A 20,666-nucleotide genomic window follows, 5' to 3' on the forward strand; every position below is an offset into this window, starting at 1 on the left:
TGTCAATTAAATAACACCCAGAAAAGAAGTGGGCTGCTCGGTGGCGAAAGAACACTAAATAACAGGCTGGAAAATATATCAAGAGGCATAAATTAATTGACTACCCTGAAAGATCATAATAGTTCTGAAGTTGCTTGTAGCCTTTGCTTAGCGTTGCTTGCAAATATCTATTTCTTCTTGTGCTGAGGGAAATTTATAAACCCCCCAAATAAGACTCAACTTCTAAGTCTACTTCTTCTCCAAAAAAGGGGCTTCTGTTTCTCCCTACTAGCTATATTGTTTGGACATTTCTGCTTCTGTTCTTAAAGCAGCCAAAAAAACATAGTATACTTGGTTCCTCACACTGTGCCACTATGTGTTACACTTTCAGTTCTGGTTAGTTGCAGGTGTCTCACTTTATCATATAGAGCCCCGCCTGATAGTGAATATCTGTTAACTAGGATACTTCACCATCTGTTTATATAGCCTGCAAAAAGGTAGGCATAGCTTTGCAATTAGAAGACTATTTTACTGTGCTGCTTACATCATCATGCATACAATTTTGCCCACTTTTATACTTTTACCCAATATTTTATTATATATTGCAAAATTCAGAGGACCGAAAGGTCAGTTATCTCCTCACATTGAAGCAAATTTAGGGATGTGAGAAACCCCTTAAGAAATATTACTAGTCTTATCTTAAGTCTTCCTTCAGTGTTCAATAGAGGTGTCAACTGAGCAGGAATCTTGAGCATTTCCTCTTGATTTCCTTTTTAGGTGAAACTGGTGGCAACCATTTTTCTAAGCCTGAACAGTTGTAATTAGCCCCTTCCAGCTGCCCTGGGCTCCTTTGGAAGAACAAGAAAAAGTCACTATAATAATTACTACTGCTATTATTTCTCAACTTCTTTCTCCTCCTCCTTATTGAAAGAACACAGTTTGGCCAACTAGGATACTGCATCCTAAAATCTAAGAGCAAAAACATGATGGATGTAAGATATGTACAAGATATATGGGATAAGAAACAGTTCAATAAAAAACAGATAGCCTTAGCAAATAACCCATGTCATATTGCTTCAGGAAAATGGAAAAGACACCAATGTCACTAGCCCACATTAATCTGTAGAATGTTTCTGTTTCATCACTACATTTTGTGATCTGCAATAAATGTCTTCTATCAAGCCATCCAACAGAAACCTTTTTAGAATGTAACCAATCCATTCTGTCCAGTATGCCATTTCCAGTTGTGGAGTCTGTTCCCAAATTTCCATTAACTGCATTAAAACTTTCCATCCTGTTTTTAAAAAATAAGTAAATAATAATAATCCAGTGACAATGAATGAGGTTGTTTGTGTGATGATACTGCCAGGAGATCATTCAAGAATTTCACTATCCTGGTTATTTGAGGCCTTCTAATTTCAACGAACCATCTGAATTAATTAATTAATCCTATGTACCCATCGCCTCCATATAAAAGCGACATTGAAATAACAAGATATCAAAAGTAACAAAACCAAAGCAAAAGCTATTGGTAGTTTTTATATTAAATGATGTGTTTACTGTGAGTAAAGATTTAATTTTATACACACCTGTTAGTAAGGGCCTCGGAACTCAGTGGACATGTATAGGAATGCACTATAAAATCAACTGCAATTCATGTAGTAGACTAAATATTCAAAGTAACTATAATATAACAACTATTATTTAAAAACTAATTTTCTTCTGCTCAATTTCTTTGTTTCCCCATCCTATTCCCCACCCCTTTATAAATACAGGCCATTTGTTGCTCCTTCCCATGTCTCAATAAGATAAATGAACAAATTCAGAATATTTTCCATGCCTCATCTGTCTACTCCCCAAGCTGTCAGTGAGCTCATGCTAGAAGTCCACAGCAAGCAAACTGTATTTTAAAATATATAAAAATAAGAATATTGCTTCCATGGTAACCTCAGAACTTTTACCAGATCTGTTCATGTGTCTGTCCCCACGTCTATGTGAATACATATCTTACAAGTATATTCATGGAACTATTAAAATCTTTACTTGAGGCGATTGTGCACCAGTATGTTATTGCAGTAGACGTGTCCTCTACATTTCCTTGGTCCTGCCTCTTAACTGCCTCTTCCTCCACCATTGATCCATATTTCAAAAAAGTGAAAATCCGGACACAAAGGTTGTTGAGTTTTGTTTTTGTGTTGAAGTTTTTGAGCAATTTTTAAGGAAATTCACCAAAAAATCAACACTTGGGTTGCCATACATCTAGGTTTCCCCAGACATTTAGTGATTTTTGGAAATTCCTCCCGGACGCTATTTCCGACGGACGAATCCCAGATATGTCTGGGGAAAACCCGAACATATGGCAGCCCTAGCTAAGTTGTAAGAAAACAGAAGCCAGATTAGCCCTAACTCAATGAGGGGTTGAGACCCATCGGCTACCCTCACCTGGTTTTAGCAGCCCGTTGAAGCTGTTCCTGAAGTATGGCCGCTGTCGCATGCTGACAGCTTCTAGCAGCCACAGGTGAGAACTGAGTGCAAGATGGGGATGAAGTGTGGACAAAGTATGCCAGAAAGAGCATGATGTGTCCCCTGCCAGAAGTAGTACCCCTCTCTTAATATCCCATATACTCTCCAAAAGACAAGATGCTGCACAGATAACAAAAATCATTATATGCTTGTTTCCTAGCTATCTTGGAGTTTTTAAAATAAAAACAAAAACGTTGAGCTGTGCTCTAAATAATACTAAGATTCTTGATTACTGTGGATTGTTAGGTTCATAAACACAGTTGTTCTCCAGTAGGGTAATGTGAAGACAGATTAGGTATATGGCTGCAAGGGGTTCCATTCATTTCTTTGGTTGCAGTAGGCCCCAGAAGGGAGACTAATAGAGGAAATGAATACTGTTGGGTTAACTATGTTGTTGTTAAAACAAAAAATTCCTTCCAGTAGCACCTTAAAGACCAACTAAGTTAGTTCTAGGTGTGAGCTTTCGTGTGCATGCACACTTCTTCAGATACACAGAAGAAGTGTGCATGCACACGAAAGCTCATACCTAGAACTAACTTAGTTGGTCTTTAAGGTGCTACTGGAAGGAATTTTTTGTTTTGACTATGGCAGACCAACACGGCTACCTATCTGTAACTGGAACTATGTTGTTGTTGTTGTTGTTTAGTCATTTAGTCGTGTCCGACTCTTCATGACCCCATGGACCAGAGCACGCCAGGCACTCCTGTCTTCCACTGCCTCCCGCAGTTTGGTCAAACTCATGCTGGTAGCTTCGAGAACACTGTCCAACCATCTCGTCCTCTGTCGTCCCCTTCTCCTTGTGCCCTCTATCTTTCCTAACATCAGGGTCTTTTCCAGGGAGTCTTCTCTTCTCATGAGGTGGCCAAAGTATTGGAGCCTCAGCTTCAGGATCTGTCCTTCCAGTGAGCACTCTGGGCTGATTTCCTTAAGAATGGATAGGTTTGATCTTCTTGTAGTCCATGGGACTCTAAGGAGTCTCCTCCAGCACCATAATTCAAAAGCATCAATTCTTCGGTGATCAGCCTTCTTTATGGTCCATGTACAAGTGCAAATTCACTTCAAATGTGACTTCTTACATGTGAGTTTGGAGAGAAATATGAGTAAATCAGGAAGTGAGGCTTGCATACTTTAAAATTCCAAACAGCATTGCCACATACCTTTTTAGAAGGGGATCCAGTAGTATTTTTTATTATTATTTGACTTTACATTTAGATCTCAATCAATGAGACTTTTCACCCTTCCTTGCTGTTTTGATCATAAGAGTATGATCAGATTGGGAGATAACATGGTTATCTGAATGTGGGGTCTCCTATGAACTGGAAGATTAAGCTCACTTCAAATAATGCACTAGCTTCTCTTCATGGGCAGGGGGGAACTGGATATGAAAGGACAACCAAAACCCATTTATGATTGCTCCATAGGGAGCATCATGGGGAAGCAAGGAAGCTGCTATCTGAACTGGCTCCCCTTCTGGACTATGGCTTGTTCTTGTGAAAATAGTTGATGATCCATGAATTGTTCACCTCTAGCAATTCATAAAGACATCTTTCTTTAAGCCTAACATACGGGTGACTTTTGTGGTTCACTAGAGAATTATGTAGAAATGTGGCACAGGCTTCCTAAACCACATTGTCCACATCACTCATAAGATATTTACATCTGCAATGTGCTCCACTTCAGCAGATAAGACAAATGGCAGTGTCCCCTGCCATTACCCGTGTACTTCAGAAATTTAACATTATCCTACCCAGCAGCAGAGAGCGTTCACCTATATAATTTGCCATGGCCTCCTGCTGCCCAGAGCATAGGGACTCTGGTCGGTTCCTATTTCAGATCTTTAAGACACATTGAAGCACATAGTTGAAATGCCATTAGGCCAGCCTCAAGGTAGATGAGATTTTGATATGAATATTTGTATCACCATCAGAGTTCCCTGTCTTGAGTTTGACAAGATTCCTGTTTCTAAATATTTGAACATGCAAGTCTTAAATGTGACTGGCTGTCTCAAGACTCTTTCCATCTCTCTTGGTGGGGAGGAGTGTGTGTGTTTTTAATTTAAATTATCTCTTTTGAGGTTTGTAGGGGAAAAGAAAATATTTATCTTTTAGCTTATTGATATCAGCAGGCAAGCTAGCTAGTCTCAGAAGGATGGAAGGTTTATTGGTTAAGAGATGCAGGCACCCAGTTTGTGATAAAGGAATTCTTTGCATTTTTCCTCAGCAAAGTAAATTGCTTGTAGGATATTGCACAGAACTTAATCCTTTCAGAGCTGCATCTCAGTAAATCTGTTTTAAAATGCTGTCTGCTATTAAATAGTTAATGTTGTGTATGTATACACATGTATGTTAAATACAGAGATGAAACTGAATTCCATAAAAAAACTTCCTGGGAAACAGTTCAGAACTGCGTGCAGGATCTCAGTCCCTTCTAAATAGGCTCACCTCTACACAAACACGTTTGTGGCCCTGAGTAAATTTTATATATTTGAATGAGCATACCAGTAATGGGATAGATAGATAGATAGATAGGAATCATAATTATCTTGCTACTTTTGGGGGTGTTTGCTATGCATTTTCATTGGCCACCTGACTATCGATCCAGAACTCATCATAGCATGCATGAGTGGACCTGCTTCATGCTTCCTCACATTAGATTGCTGTCCAGAATATTATTTTTTCATGCCAGTTGCTGGTTCTATTCAATAAAAATTGCAGCTGGTAGAAGGTCCATGGTAGCATCTCAAGGGGGGAGTTTTCAGCTTAATAGTATAAAAATTCCATGTCCCCACACTATTAAAACTATGCTATTGTGATCCTTCTCTTTCCATGGCATACAGAGAAAGCTGGTGTGGCTGCTTGTCACATGCCATACCCTCCAACATTTCTCCAAAGAAAATAGGGACGTTCTATTCCATAACAACAACAACAGCAACAACAACAACAACAACAACAACTTTATTATTTATGCACTTTCCAGCTGATTGAGTTGCCCCGGTCATGGTGGGCAACTTTTAACATATATAAAAACATAATAAAACATCAAACATTAAAAAAACTTCCCTGTACAGAACTTCCTTCAGGTGTCTTCTAAAGGTTGTTTAGTTACTTATCTCCTTGGCTTGGGGGTTGGGGGTCATATAACTCCATACCCTTCAACATTTCTCTGATGAAAATAGGGACGTCCTAAGGAAAAGTGGGACATTCCAGAATCAAATCAGAAACTGAGACAGCTTCTGTAAATCTGGGACAGTCCCTGCAAAACAGAGACACTTGAAGGGTTTGACATATGTTTGCCTCATAATACTTTGAACAACTCTGGAAGTAGGAAGGAGCTTTGGAGGAGAGAATTTTGTTTTCCTGGTAAAGAGATTGTCCAGGCAACATAGTGAGTTTAAGAAAGAAGACTACGCATAATCACAGTTGCATTTTTAAAACCTTCACTTATCCACATTAATGCCTTAGAAAACAACAGTGCCATATTTAATTCTTAAAAGCCTCTTCCACAGTAGGGTCATATTTTTAATAATAATTCGTTTGAAAGAGGCTATTTCAATTTGTTTATATAAGTTCACTGTAATCATTACGTAAATTATCAGCATTGCTTTGGTTTGCAAATTCTGGCATCCTTTTGCTACCGCTTGAAAGATCATCTGTCTGTCAGGAGCTCACCCTACACTCGAGTAGGACCCTGGTAGAGACACATGCCTGACTGGCATGTTCTCTCCCTCCTGGTCAATCGTTCGGGAGCTTCAAAAGCTTTCTTCAACCCGAACAGCACAGCGACCGATGCCAACAGACATCAGCACACTTAGGGATCCACAGAGTCTTTGCAGCTTACGTAACAGTCCTCAGCAACTTAGCATTTTGGCTAATCTACTTTATTTACATATAAACACACATGGAGCACTGCAACATGGCTCCCTCTTCCTCTAGCATCAGACAGCAAAAAGAGAGAACAAAGGACAATAGTCCCACCTCATGGAACACAGTAACACAAACATCCTGTCTCCGTCAATTCCCACTTCGTGGAGTCAAAACATACACCATCATGTGATAGACAAAAATCCCATGACTGCAATCATGGAGCAGAAATTCTGACACTGTCAGCCTGTTCCTGTGAGTTCAGAATACATTTATGCTACCATCCAATGGGCAGTGAAAGCCTCATCGTGACCGTGATATGTATGAAGCCTGCATATCACAAGGGAGGTCTTCTGTTCTTAACCAATCACATCGAGGAGCCAGTTGGAGTGGGCAAAATCATGGTCTTTAGGATTGAAAGAAGGGGAACCCCAAGAGAGCATTGGGTTTTGAAAATTCATGAAAAACAAAATGGGGATGTTAAGTACTTGACAAAGGGTGACAGTAACGCTGTTGATGACCAAGGCTCGTACATGCAAGGTCAGCACTGGCTGGAGAAGAAAGATGTAGTAGGACGAGCAAGAGGATTCGCACCATGCATTGGAATAGTGACCACCCTTAAATTTAAGTACATTGTCCTCTTTCTACTGGACTTGTTTGTGCTAGTGCATCATCAAGAATAGCCTTCAACCCAGGGAGGCCAGCTGGAGATGCCTTTTGGTCTAAGTAGACAGTGGCGTGTGATGTATGCACATTTCACCGCTTCTTAACCAAGTTTCGCTTTTGGCTTTTGTTTTTCTACAGCCATGTAACAGGAGAGTTGATTCCAGTATTTTGAACAGTTTGTCACATTATAGTATTTTTGTATACCAGTGAATTTTCATATTAAAAGTTTTAAGCAAAAAAAGAAAAGAAATGAAATGAATACATTTATGTTGAAATACTCTGGTGGGAGGAAGTGGCTACTTACACACCTAACTTGGTTACTAGGTAGCAGTTATTCTGGACGAGAGCATGAGCCACTGCCTTGTGGGTGCTGATTTGAGTAAACCAATGGATAAAAGGATACGCAAAGGAACACGACCAACATGCCATGACTTCAGTCATGTAACAACCACAGCAGAAAGTGTTTCTCTGCTCATGGGCCTCTCTGCAGGCCAGGTGCAACTTATAAAGGTAAAGATAAAGGGACCCCTGACCATTAGGTCCAGTCATTACCAACTCTGGGGTTGTGACGCTCATCTCGCTTTATTGGCCGAGGGAGCTGGCGTACAGCTTCCAGGTCATGTGGCCAGCATGACTAAGCCACTTCTGGTGAACCAGAGCAGCTCACGGAAAAGCCGTTTACCTTCCCACTGGAGCGATACCTATTTATCTACTTGTACTTTGACGTGCTTTCAAACTGCTAGGTTGGCAGGAGCAGGGACTGAACAATGGGAGCTCACCCTGTTGCGGGGATTCGAATCGCTGACCTTCTGATCGGCAAGTCCTATGCTCTGTGGTTTAACCCACCCCGCCACCCACGTCCCCAATGCAACTTATAGATCCTATTAAAAAAGAAACTAGCAAATTATTTAATAAAGAAGCGAGGACTTATTCCAACAGACTTTGGGAACTGACTGCTTTTAATGAAAGGGCCGGTGCTGTGCTCTTTTTATTGTAATTTTGTGTAGCTTTTTACTGGATCTTAAAAGTTTTTAATTCTATTGATGTTTAACAGTTTTTTAATGATTTAAAAAATGTTTTTAGCTTTTCTTATTTAATTTCTAAGCTGCATTGAGCCCCTCTCAGGGAAAAAGGCAGGATATAAATGCAGTGATATTTTTCTAGAAAAAGAAGTGCCGTAACTCATCATGAAGACATCCCTTGTTCTCTTATTATGACTATGGCACCCACCTAAGAGGTGCCGTAACTGAGTTCTGGAGAGTTTCAGCTAAAAAAAGCCCTGGATAAATATATGATGATTGTGATTAAGGCAGGGATGGGGAACCTGCAACCCTCCATATGTAGTTAGACTACAACTCTCATCATTCCTGACCATTGGCTATGCTTGCTGGGGCTGATGGGAGTTGGAGTCCTACAACACCTGGTGGGCTGCAGGTTCTCTATTCCTGGGCTCAGGGGACAGTGGCGCCTACCTTTAATTGGTAGTAATTTATTTTAAGGAATTCTGGTGAGTGATTGTTTGCTGTGGATAAATAATCTAGAAAACATTAAATAATATAACATATTGGATGCTGTATTTTAATTCTCTGACATGAAGAAATTCACTTACCTTTTAAAGTAACAGCAGGCTACAGAGATACTGCAGCTTTCAAAGGCGTAGGAAGTCAGCAAGAATACATTGTAGTAAGAAACATTTTGCCTTTTGTGTCAAACAGGAAATGTAAAGTTTATAGAATCAATTGTAAATCCATATCAATTTGACATGCTAACTGCATTCCCCTAAGAATGGTTTAAATAGGTTTAATTTAAGTATATAATTACAGAATGCTATTACATTTCATTTTTTTCTGTGGCAGTATGGCAAAACAAATGCAATTTCTGCATTTACAGTTTTGCAAAATCCCTCAACCTCCCTCATTCCTTAATGTTAGAAAATATAATTTAGTAAATTGGTAGATTTGTTTGTTGCTTGGTCTATTTTTACTTTTCTACTGAGGAGCCCAAAAATGAGGATAATAAGTTGAAACACAATTGATTTGAAACTTAATTAAGACAAGACAGAGTTACTTCCAGTAGATGGTTCAGTTGACAATGATGAAAGTGGTGGTATCTAGTTTGTTCTGGTTGGGATTGCAGTCCTTAAGAAATAGGTTTGCAGCTTGCAGGTGTTCTTAGACCTGGCACTACATGGATACTGAAGTGGAGTCCGTGGTTCAGAGCAGTGTGATTGGTGCACAAGTCTGCAGTCTCTTCTCCAAAAACAATCTTTCCAGAGTGATCCATTCCCTGATAACATCTGGCATGACCAGTCCAAGACATTTTGGCATCGGAGAACCCCAAAATTGGGCACACCTCCTTCCCACCAGGGAGGACAGGGCAAGTGAAGATTGAATTTAGGAACAAGGCAGGGGAGAAAGAGTAACATAGGGATCTGCTGCCCCCAGGGACTCTGCTGCTTGAGACAGTTGCCTCACGTGGCTGACCCTGACATCTGGGTTAGATTATAGTGGCGCGTTATATGTGGGGTTGCTTCTGAAATAGCAACTGGTTCAGAATGTGATGGCCAGGCTGCTAACTGGAATCTGCCATCCGAAGTAAATTTTGCCGATGAGCAAAGACCATAACCGACTCCCAGTTTGTTTCCAAACACAATTCGAATTTCTTGAGTTACCCTGTTAGCAGACCACTTGGAGCTGTTGGAAAATGCCCTGGGGTACCCCTTCAGCCCCCGAACTCTGAGTATCCTCCGGTATGCACAGCTCCGGAAAAGGCGTTTCCCTTCTTCTCCAGTGCACTTCAGTGACATGTATCAAATGATATATGCACACTAATCTTCTAGCATAACAAAGCAGGAAGTGGGAAACAGAGAAGAACAGGTCACAAGTAAAAGCAAAAGTACAGTACAATAAGTACATAGAGTGGAAGAGATAAGGCTGTCTTCTGTTCCCACACTCTTCCCAGGCAGGCATGTGATTTACACCAATCTCATCTGCAGCATCGGAGGCGTGAAATACTCACAGGGGCTTTACAGTATAGATTTTCTTGAGAAGTTGGATCCTGCTAACGGAGGGTCCATGTTGTGCTCGGCCCCTGAACCTCTTCCCCAACTGGATTGTGGGTGGGACTTGCCCCGCTCCAAGCCGGTGGTGCCACAGTTATGCCACTGGCCTTTAGCCAATCGGCATCGTGGCAAAGGTTGGGGGTTGGGGGTATCTGTTTGGCAGCATGACGCAGGGACCTCCTTTTGCTTCGCGCTGCCGAACACTCGTTCACTCACCCATTAATTAGGTCGCGTTTGGCCTTGCTTTGGACTTCGGTTGGTCGCCTGTTTTGGAACAGGGACCAGGTAGGAATTTTTCCCAATGTGGCAGATTGGCTGTGGCCACTTGGTTTTTGCCTACCTCTTAGCAATCGTCACAACTTTGTAAGGTTTGGCGGTTAGGCATTGGTTTAGGGGAATGTGGGGAAGGGAGGTGCGGCCACCACCTGCCCCTCCAATGAATAGGGTATTCCGTTAAAGGAATCCGGGGGTCTGGATCTCATTCGAAGCCCAGAGAGGGGCTAGGGCCATGCCAGGACCCCCGGGACCCCAGGGGTGAGCACCAGTCAATATACACTGACGGAGATCCCCCTGCTGGTTGTTTACCCTTACAGGCTTCCAGTAGGTTGGGGCAGGAGCCAGATATAGTTTTGATACCAATGCCTAAGTCAATACCAGTCACATTTGTGTATTCAATAAAGTTGTGGCCAAAATTTGCCCATTAACATTTAAACTAAATTCTGTCTCCACTGTGTCTTTATTTCCATGAGGGATGGGTTTTGGGGCTCAGAGCACAACTGCCCTCTACCATATAACTACCTTCTACTCATTTGTTTTGAGATATCAGCTCCATGTCTTTTGTCCTCAAAGTTTAGGACAGAATACGTACCCGAAACATATCCACCTTGTATCACCTTGCTGTCTTCTAAGTTCAAGAATAACAGTGCAATCCTATTTATGTTTACTTACGTTTAGTGGGGGGAGATAAAACACACTGCCCTCATAAGATGGTTTAAATATAGTTGTTGTTGTTGTTGTTTTAAAAAATTGTATCAATAGCGATATTTACAATGTAAGCACTAATTTGAAAATGTTAATTAAAAAACCAGGCCCCACTGCTACATTAGTGTCTCTTCTGTTTATGATGAGTTCAGTCTGCATAGATAAAATTGCCACTGAACATAAGCATTTAACTGTGTACTAATTCACACAGCTGATTCAATATACACGACATCTTAGAGCACATCCAAGCTTAACTTCCTTTGGAAAGGCATCCGAAAATGCGTGTGAGAGATGTGTGCAGTCTTAAGAACACAGATGTGTGAATTTAGGCATAGCTGATTAAACAGAAGTACCTGCTTGGCAGCTAAAATGAAGTTAATTGGAAACTCTCCTTTTGTGCCTACAGAAATGTATCTTCTGCCGACAAAGAATTAAGAAAATATCTGGCACCTGCATCCAGTGTTCCTACGGACGTTGCCCAGCTTCTTTCCATGTTACATGTGCTCATGCCGCAGGAGTGCTGATGGAACCAGATGACTGGCCTTATGTTGTCTATATCACATGTTTCAGGCACAAAATCAGTCAAAATGTGGTAAGGATTTGCATAATTTAATTCCCATATTATTTTCCCCCATTTTATTCCATGTTGTTGTTTCTGTGTTTTCAAAAACAAGAACACTGCTGCTAGGCTGAACCAGGTTAAAAAGCTTGCTAGTTTCTGGTTGTTACAGAACAATGAGAAAATGTCAAGACTGTATGGACTGGGTTTGAAAGGCAATGAATAATAGTTGTGTGCAGTAGTAAATTAATTTCATAGAAGGAGAGTTACTGTTTTAAATACTAAGCCCAGACAAGTCAGGGCTTTTTGCTCAGTTCTAAGCAAATGCATGCAGTTTTAGAAACTCTCTTCATTGTTTCATATCTCATTATCCGGAGCTGAGCTCTGGCATTCAAAGCAAGTCCTGAGTCTGAGAAAGGCTTGGCTCAGATTAAATCCACACTATATCACTTTAAACTGATGAATGCAGTCTTGCTCTGAGGTAGGATAAAATTAAGCTGTAGGATTCTACCATTCCTCCTTGAGATCTGGACACTACATAGAGTGTAGTACCACATTCATAGCTTGTGGTCTGCTAAACCCCCTAGATCCCTTATTACATGTACTGCCATCAAGTCAAGTCTCTCCCATACTGTAGTCTCATCTGATTCTTCCTGCCTAAATGCAGAACTTCACATTTATCTAACTGTTGAAATTCATGTTGTTAGCGCCCCATTCTCCATCCTGTCAAAATTATTTTTGAATCTGGTTTCTGTGTTTGCAGGTATTAGCTACCCCACCCAGTTTGGTGTCATCTGCAGATTTGATGAGCACCGCCCCCCACTTTCTGCCAAGTCATTTATAAAGAAGCTAAACAAGACTGGGCACAGACCAGAACTCTGCAGCCCCTCCCCATTGATCATTTCGTATATACCAGGCATGTCCAACCGGTCGATTGCGATCTACTTGTCAACCACGGGGCATCCCTGGTCGATCCTGGTCGATTGTGTGATCCTGATGGACCCCCCCAAAAAACCCTCAACAACTCTGAACAATCCTCCCCTCCAAAAGCTCAAAAACTTTGGTCAATCCAGTGGGTAGATCACTGCCAGTTTTTTTTAGTGGGAGTAGATCGCAGTCTCTTGGGAGTTGGATGTGCCTCATATATACAAATTACAGTCTTCCTGATGACACCATCTGTGTAGCCAGTCATTCACTTGCACTGTACTTCTGTGTCTTCTGAGGCCATGACCTTCAACAAGGAAGGAGTGATGAAAACACCACCTGTGTCCCAGTGTCCTTCACCTTTCTACTCAGAGTCTCATAGTGATTTGAAATAGGTGTAGTGCCATGCCTGCCATTGTTACTTGTTCCCACATGTTTCAGCAGCAAGGGATAAAAGTCAGTGGGTTTGACGAGACTTTATCATGTCAAAAGGGAACTATTTCAAAGCCAGTTTTTCTAAGGACTGTGAAGTTGACCTTCTTTCCAAGGGCTGAAGTGCCATAACATGTGTTATTTATCATAGGTCTTCCAGGACCTATATAATCACTATAAAAATAACAGAAAAGGTTAGCTTTCTGTCCTCATACATAGGAGGCAAGATAAAACTTTATAATACTTATTCATAGTATTTCATTTCCACACAGAAGGCCAAGATTACCTTTCTTCTTCATTGTGATTTGCTGTGGCTCATATTTTTATATGACTACCTTAGTTCATTCATCGCTCATGTTACACAAAAGAAATCGCGCTGTCCAAACCGCAGCTTGCACAGTAATCCAGAAAATGCCACAGATGTTTATCTAATCTAATTCAGTTCTTTGCATAACAGCTGTCCCTCTGATCAAAAATTACATTCTTTGCATCTATAAATTCTTAGGCTTCTGTGGTAGAAAATCTTTTTTGGAACATGTTTATCAATAACACTTTCTTTGAGATACATTTTTCCAGGAATGGGAAATCGAAAACTCTTAACGCACTCCCCACGTTGGGGTAAATTACTGTTTTCTGAACTTTTAATGGCATTTTTTTAAAAAACAAAAAAACCCAAACACAATCCACCAGCAGAGGACTGCACACAGCATCTGTCGCCACCAGTGGCAGGGCAGCCCTGACTTTCCAGGGCAAGGATAGGTCCAGGAAAAAATGGGAGCAGATCCACAAATCCTTAAATGACTCACTAAGAGTCAAGTGTGCAGGCAGATGTATAGAAGGGACAGTTGCTAACCTGGTGCCTTTCAGCTTTTTCTGGACTACAGCTTCCAGCCAGCACAATGGGAGGGCACCAGGTTCGCGAAAGCTGCAGTGAGGCTGAAGGCAGCTCAGCATCGGCTCATACCAAAACAATCAAATTATATTCACGATGAATTGGAGTAAGTGAACATTTCACCCATGAGAAGTTCTAGATTTAGGTTATTAAAACACACACACATTTTTATTAGTTTTTATACAAATACAAGAACCATTAAACACTTACCCAGCAGTACATCTAATGGTGTTTGTTTTATCCGTGGACTCTAGACATAAACTTACATATTAAACATTGAAACATATTAGATTCAGGTTTGAGGAGTCCCTTGGCAAAGCATCCTTTGGGGGTCCCTCTCCTTCATCATTGGGCCTTGTCAGGCTTACCTGGTGGTGGTAGTGTTCCAAACAGCAGTGGGTAGCTGGGTCTAGCTTTAGTTTTAATTTCACACCATGTCACAGAGCAGTGCTATGCTAGGGACATTGCGGAAATGTAATGGTGGCTGGAACCAGTTGACTGGGGCTACTGAGAATGCCAAGATGGGGTGGGGCAGGGCAGAGTACCTATGTATGTGTTGAGGCCCTAGCAGCTGCCCAAGGATGCTCTGGCTACAAGTGCTACTGACCACTGCTGAATTCTGCACCACTTCTGCTCTTGTTTCCTGATATATAGTTCATTATAACTTACCCCTTTCAATGCATAGGGCTGAGAAGTGAGAGGGGAACTTGGGATCTGTGGACATCAGGGGCCCTTGACTCTTCTTGGACTGCTTGCTCCATTTTTCACCCATACAGCAAGAGCCATTCTGGTTCCAAACCTGGTTAGGTGTGACCCCTGGTTAACCACTGCAGATACAATGCCTAGCTACCATGGTGTCATGCTGGCAGGAAGAGAATGGGGTCTTTGCATTTAAGTAGTACAGGGCAAGGTGTAGGTAATATGAATTTCTTCAAGGACACACCTATATATACAACCATAATTCCACAATCAACAATGGAATATTGATAAAGGCCCATCTTTTTAAATCAAATCCACTATGTATTGCAGTGTTAAAGCAATAAGACATGGTTTAATCCAAAACGTTTACTGCAGTGTTTCAAAGTATTTTGATATATTCATCTTGTAGGTACTCGCGATTTAGTTCTCCGAATGTATTGAATAGTTTGCTGCTTTCAAAGGTTACAATCATTAGGTAATAAAGGGCAGGTAATCAGTCTGCATATGTCACATTTTTTTTTCAGCTAAGTAGATTTCTAATTTTGAAACATCTTCCTCTCTAAATCAGTTATACATTTGAACATTTCCTGTTTTCTCTACATTTTATTATCTGGCTATAGCCATAGGCTTTATTAATTTTGGCATATACACAAAGTGAAATGTGCTACATGCAGTGTGTGGTACAGATTGGTGAGTGGGTTGATTTGTAGTTACCTGAAACACATTCCCCCTTCTTCGTCTTACCTTTCAACAGGTTATAAGTGCTCCAGTGCAAGCAATAGAGAGAGAGGGAAGACGCTCTCTCCATTTATCTCCTTTCTCAGACATTCCATGCACCGATTAGCAGCCTGCTGGGTGATGGAAACCAGTGGCTCATGAGAATGCATGAGACAGAGATCTCCTTGGCCTGGCACACTGCTACCCTGTGCCCCAGAGCAACAGAGAATGAAGCAATCCTAAAGCTGTTGTTTCTCACTGTATATATCATAAGGCCCTACCCAAATGTAGCAACTGGTTTGAAAATGTGATGAACCCTTGTACATTTCTGTAATAGATACGAGATTTCTTTAATCTACGCTTTATCTACTGGAAGCTGATACACTCATTTTGATTGCAAGTGGCGATTGCAGAAGCCTGTGTGGCAGTGTGACACATGCTAATGATTCCATGCTTCTAAAACTGCAGGCAAAGCAGGTACCTGCATGCATCCCCAGGACCGCTGTGAGCCATGATTTTCTGCAAGCAAACAAATGTATATCTGTGCATAGGATTCTAGCATCAGTAAAAAGATCTTTGGAGTTGTATGTGGCTTTCAGAGACACCTTAAGCAGAATGACTATAGCATTTTGACAGTCTGTCACTTCAATAGGATGCTGCTGCTGCTGCTGCTGCAACCATTTCTCTATTTAATGTTGGTAGTAAAGGCGTCGGCAATACTGTTCCCAGGAGCTCTTTAGGGAATGCAAGAGGCATTGCTGAATGTGTGACTGGTAAGAAGGACTCGCCAAGCAAAGCCTCTTGCATTGCCAATGCTGTATTGTCTCCTTTCAGCCATGAAGGCGGCATTGACAGCCAGATGGAATGGATGACAGGTAGATGTGGAGGAAAGCTGTGGGGTGGGAGCTGGGGCTTGGCAGAGAAGAGCCCATGCAGAGGGGTGGGGGGGGGGGAAGCCGGGCACATTTGCCCCAGGCCTCGGTGGGGCTAAGCCAGGGACCAGCTGCTTTTTTTGTTTGAGTTTATAACTTTATTCTAACAAGACTCCCGCCCCAGGCTTCAGAAGTCGCTGCAACCTCTGCACAGACCTGGAAGCAGCTGCAGATTATTAGGAAGTGGGAAGAGTGTGAAAAACAAGCCAGATGGAATAGCAAAGCCACAACTCTCTCTCACTCCATCCATGTACATTTCATATGAGACCTGCTAAATTGATGGTCTGTCAATAAAACACTTGAAACAAGACAAATTATATTTTATCAATTTCAGTTAAAAGCTCATATTTTATCAATTTCAGTTAAAAGCTCACCTACAATGCATCACGTTTTCTGTGCAAGTTCTTGACTCTAGAAGTGAGCGGCTTGGGCTGAGGGAGATGTTTCTAAACAGTTGCTTTCTGACGGTTGTGGCTGTGGCAAAGAAGGCCTTCATTCACCTGTTTATCTCATAAAATTTATACATCACTTGATTGTTAAAAAACAACAACCCTCAAAGCAGTTTAGAAAAGATAAAACAGTAAAATCAAGAAAAAATTGCAACCCTACTTTAAAGTACAGTGGTACCTCGGGTTAAGTACTTAATTCGTTCCAGAGGTCTGTTCTTAACCTGAAACTGTTCTTAACCTGAAGCACCACTTTAGCTAATGGGGCTCCTGCTGCTGCCGCGCCGCTGGAGCCCAATTTCTGTTCTTATCCTGAAGCAAAGTTCTTAACCTGAAGCACTATTTCTGGGTTAATGGAGTGTGTAACCTGAAGCGTATATAACCTGAAGTGTATGTAACCCGAGGTACCACTGTATAAAAAAGTTAAAATACTAAAAGAGATTAATATTACTTCAACTTTCTAAGCACCTGGGTAGGCTTGTCTAAACAGAAATGTTTTTAGCAGACACTAAAAAGGGTACAGTGTAGGTGCTTGATCTCAATAGGCAGGGAGTTCCAAAGTTGTAAGTGCTGCCATACTGAACGATTTCATAAATGTGGAACGGGTATTATGTGGCACCTACAGCAGTGCCAAAGGGACGTGGGTGGTGCTGTGGGTCAAGCCACAGAGCCTAGGACTTGCCGATCAAAAGGTCGGCGATTCGAATCCCCACAATGGGGTGAGCTCCCGTTGCTCGGTCCCTGCTCCTGCCAACCTAGCAGTTCGAAAGCATGTCAAAGTGCAAGTAGATAAATAGGTACTGCTGCGGCAGGAAAGGTAAACGGCGTTTCCGTGTGCTGCTCTGGTTCGCCAGAAGCGGCTTAGTCATGCTGGCCACATGACCTGGAAGCTGTACGCCGGCTCCCTCGGCCAATAAAGCGAGATGAGCACCACAACCCCAGAGTCGGTCACGACTGGACCTAACGGTCAGGGGTCCCTTTACCTTTACCTTACAGCAGTGCCAATTGAAGTGGTCATGTGGTCACATGTAGGGTAAGGTGATCTCGTAGTTTTAAGCTGGTCTCAATTTTTAAAGGGATTTATATATCAATAGTAACACCTCAAACCTGGTCTGATAGCCAATTGGCAATCAGTTCAGATCTTTGAGCACAGGTATTTCATGACTCCTGGTGATCAGGCACAAAGAATCCTTAGATGTACAGGACCCAGTGGATTGAAACGAGTGAGACAAATTTTGTGGCTGATATAACAATGTGTGTTTAATTCTTGCTTTCTAGAAAACCAAAGCCTTCGAGAAAACGGTCTCAGCCGGCCAAACTGTCATAGCGAAACACAGGAACACACGGTACTATAGCTGCAGAGTAAAAGAAGTTACATCTCAAGTTTTCTACGAAGTCATGTTTGATGACGGTTCCTTCAGCCGGGACACCTTCCCTGAAGACATTGTGGTAAGTATTTATTTTAAGAAACGGATTTTTATTTTTATTTTTGAAAGTTAAATAAGGAAAATTGAACAATTTTTTCTGACCTTTCAACAGGGATAATTAACTTAATATTCTGCTCGTGTTTGTTATTTCTTGCTGCAGAGAATTATTACTTTCTCAGGGGCTTCCCAACCTTGTTTGTTCTAATTAGTATCCACCATTTCGTCAAATGAATCAAAACTAATCTTCCAAAGTCTTTTAATTAAATAAGAAGTATGTTTTTAATAAAAGATATTAGAGTGGGAATTCCACATATTGTAATGTGTCTCTGAGAGATAATATTACAAAATTCCTTGATGAATTGAGAAAAAGCCCATGTTCAAATATGTAATAGGCAGAACGGTTCTCATGAATCTAGTATGATGACTTGTTTACATCTTGGATGTGTCTGTAAGATTCCATTGCCTAATGATACTAAATCAGAAGGGAAATGGCATTGTTTGCAACATTTCACAACATGCATTTCAGTGCATGTTTAAACCAACATTTTGTTATAGCAATTAATCAGCGCTTCATGTTCTTATATGGTGCAGTAAATTCAGGGTGATTCTGCCTTGCCTTGCATGTAACACAACTTGCATGCACTCTGGTATTGTGGTTGGTCTCTTTGCTCTTTTCTCATCCTGGGAGTGCTGCATCTTGGGCTGATGTCTGGCCTCCTGTCAAAATTCTTCAGGCTCCATTACATCAGTCAGACATTGCCAGGATATGGCAGCGATACATTTATTCCTCAGGCTGGCCCTTTCCTTTTCTATCCCTTGCGCTTCGGAAAAGAAAAAAAAGTTGCAATGCTGGCTTAGCATCTGGTTTTAGATGTTTAAAAATACTGAAAGGGTTTCTGAGCACAATTCAAAGTGTTGGTCCTGAACTTTAAAGCCCTAAACAGCCTCGGCCCAGTATACTTGAAGGGGCGTCTCCATCCCCACTGTTCAGCCCGAACACTGAGGTCCAGCGCTTAGGGCCTTCTGGCGGTTCCCTCACTGCGAGAAGTGAAGTTACAGGGAACCAAGCAGGAAGCCTTCTCGGTAGTGGCACCCGCCTTGTGGAATGCCTTCCCACCAGATGTCAATAAACAACTACCAGACTTTTAGAAGACATCTGAAGGCAGCCCTGTTTAGGGAAGCTTTTAATATTTGATGGATTACTGTATTTTAATCTTTTGTTGGAAGCCTCCCAGAGTGGCTGGGGAAACCCAGCCAGATGGGCAGGGTATAAATAATAATAATAATAATAATAATAATAATAATAATAATAATAATTAAAGTGTGGACTTCAAACTCCTAAGGTATAACAGTCCTGAGAGCCAACTGTTGTACTCTTTAGCCAGTGCAGAGTATGTGATTTTGGGCCGTTGTTTTTGTGATATGCATGATTGCTGAGTCATCATCTTGAATCTTGTACATTATCTGACAGTTGGGGTCTTTTGGATGGATTTGTATATAAACAATGCTTTTTTCAAATATCTGCTGTGATTTCAGGCCCACATTTTTGTTTGCTTGTGAAGTCTTCATGAAGTGTTAGAAGACTAGCCAGTAAAGATGTCTACCTCTCTTGCAGACCAGTCCTGTTTTGCTAATCTCCATGTCCATGTGTCATATTATCCTGGGAATCTCTCCTACTGCATTTAAATAGGTATCTTCTAGAGAAACAGGAACTTCTGTCAGATGTTTGTACACATTCTTGTGTAAGAGGCCTATGAGCTCCAACTACAATGAATAAGGATTACACAGGTTTTATATGGTCAACTCGGGATTTGAGTTGTGAGTCTAGTGCCTACCTAATAAATGAAAAAGGCTGCAGAATTGTGCTCACATGGTGGGATTGACAGCAAAGAACTTCACATGTGGCGTTCAGTTTGTAGATAACAACTGTAGGAAAAATGAGTGCTATTGACATTGAAGAACTATAAAGAGAATTAACTATTGGAGGCAGGAAGATTGATGAGACACAACAAAGAATGAAAGTGTTAGTATGGCTTCACTGTCCTAATTTGGCAGACAGATAGTACTATGGGATAAAAAAAAGCATTGGTCATGTATTTTCCTTTGCTAATTGCAAATATAAAGCATAGAAAATGGATAGCTGGAGCTGGACAGCTCAGTTGGTTAGAGCACGGTGCTGATAATGCCAAAGTTGCAGGTTCAATCCCCATAAGGGACAGCTGAATATTCCTGTATTGCAGGGGGTTGGACTAGATGATCCTCAGGTTCCCTTCCAGCTCTATGCTATTGTCACTGGATAGAGCACAATGAAATTGGCCAAGGTTTTACAATCTTCAGGCTAGGTCAGTATGCTGCAAGCCTGCTATCACAAATGTCCGTCTTCTCTCACCTGTAGGTATACATGCTGATCTCTGCTGTTGTCTTACAGTTGATTTCAGAAAGCAAAGCTGCCCTTCAAACATTATTAGCAGAGATTATACTGTTTTCCTTGCTAAGTCCTTACTTATAAAAAGGTCTAATACCTTTTTTGGAAGTATAACGCTCAAAGTGGGGCAGTTTCAAAGCAGT

At 41.4% G+C, this 20,666-nt stretch overlaps 1 protein-coding gene across 5 annotated transcripts in view; it reads left to right on the forward strand.

The window, feature by feature from the left end:
- KDM4C (lysine demethylase 4C) overlaps positions 1-20,666 on the forward strand; it is a gene marked incomplete at its 5' end in the record, with an annotated part of 189,539 nt that overhangs the window by 150,164 nt on the left and 18,709 nt on the right. For 4 of the 5 annotated variants that reach the window (XM_081844867.1, XM_081844869.1, XM_081844868.1 and 1 more), the window contains 2 exons: positions 11,477-11,662; positions 17,950-18,120. In XM_081844867.1, coding sequence (XP_081700993.1) covers positions 11,477-11,662; positions 17,950-18,120 — 357 coding nt within the window. Of the gene's footprint in view, positions 1-11,476; positions 11,663-12,852; positions 12,964-17,949; positions 18,121-20,666 lie in introns of those variants that run through there. The other variant, XM_081844870.1, reaches the window with a different exon arrangement.

This window comes from Podarcis erhardii (genome assembly GCF_964252035.2).
Source record: "Podarcis erhardii genome assembly, chromosome: 17".
Classification (NCBI taxonomy): domain Eukaryota; kingdom Metazoa; phylum Chordata; class Lepidosauria; order Squamata; family Lacertidae; genus Podarcis; species Podarcis erhardii.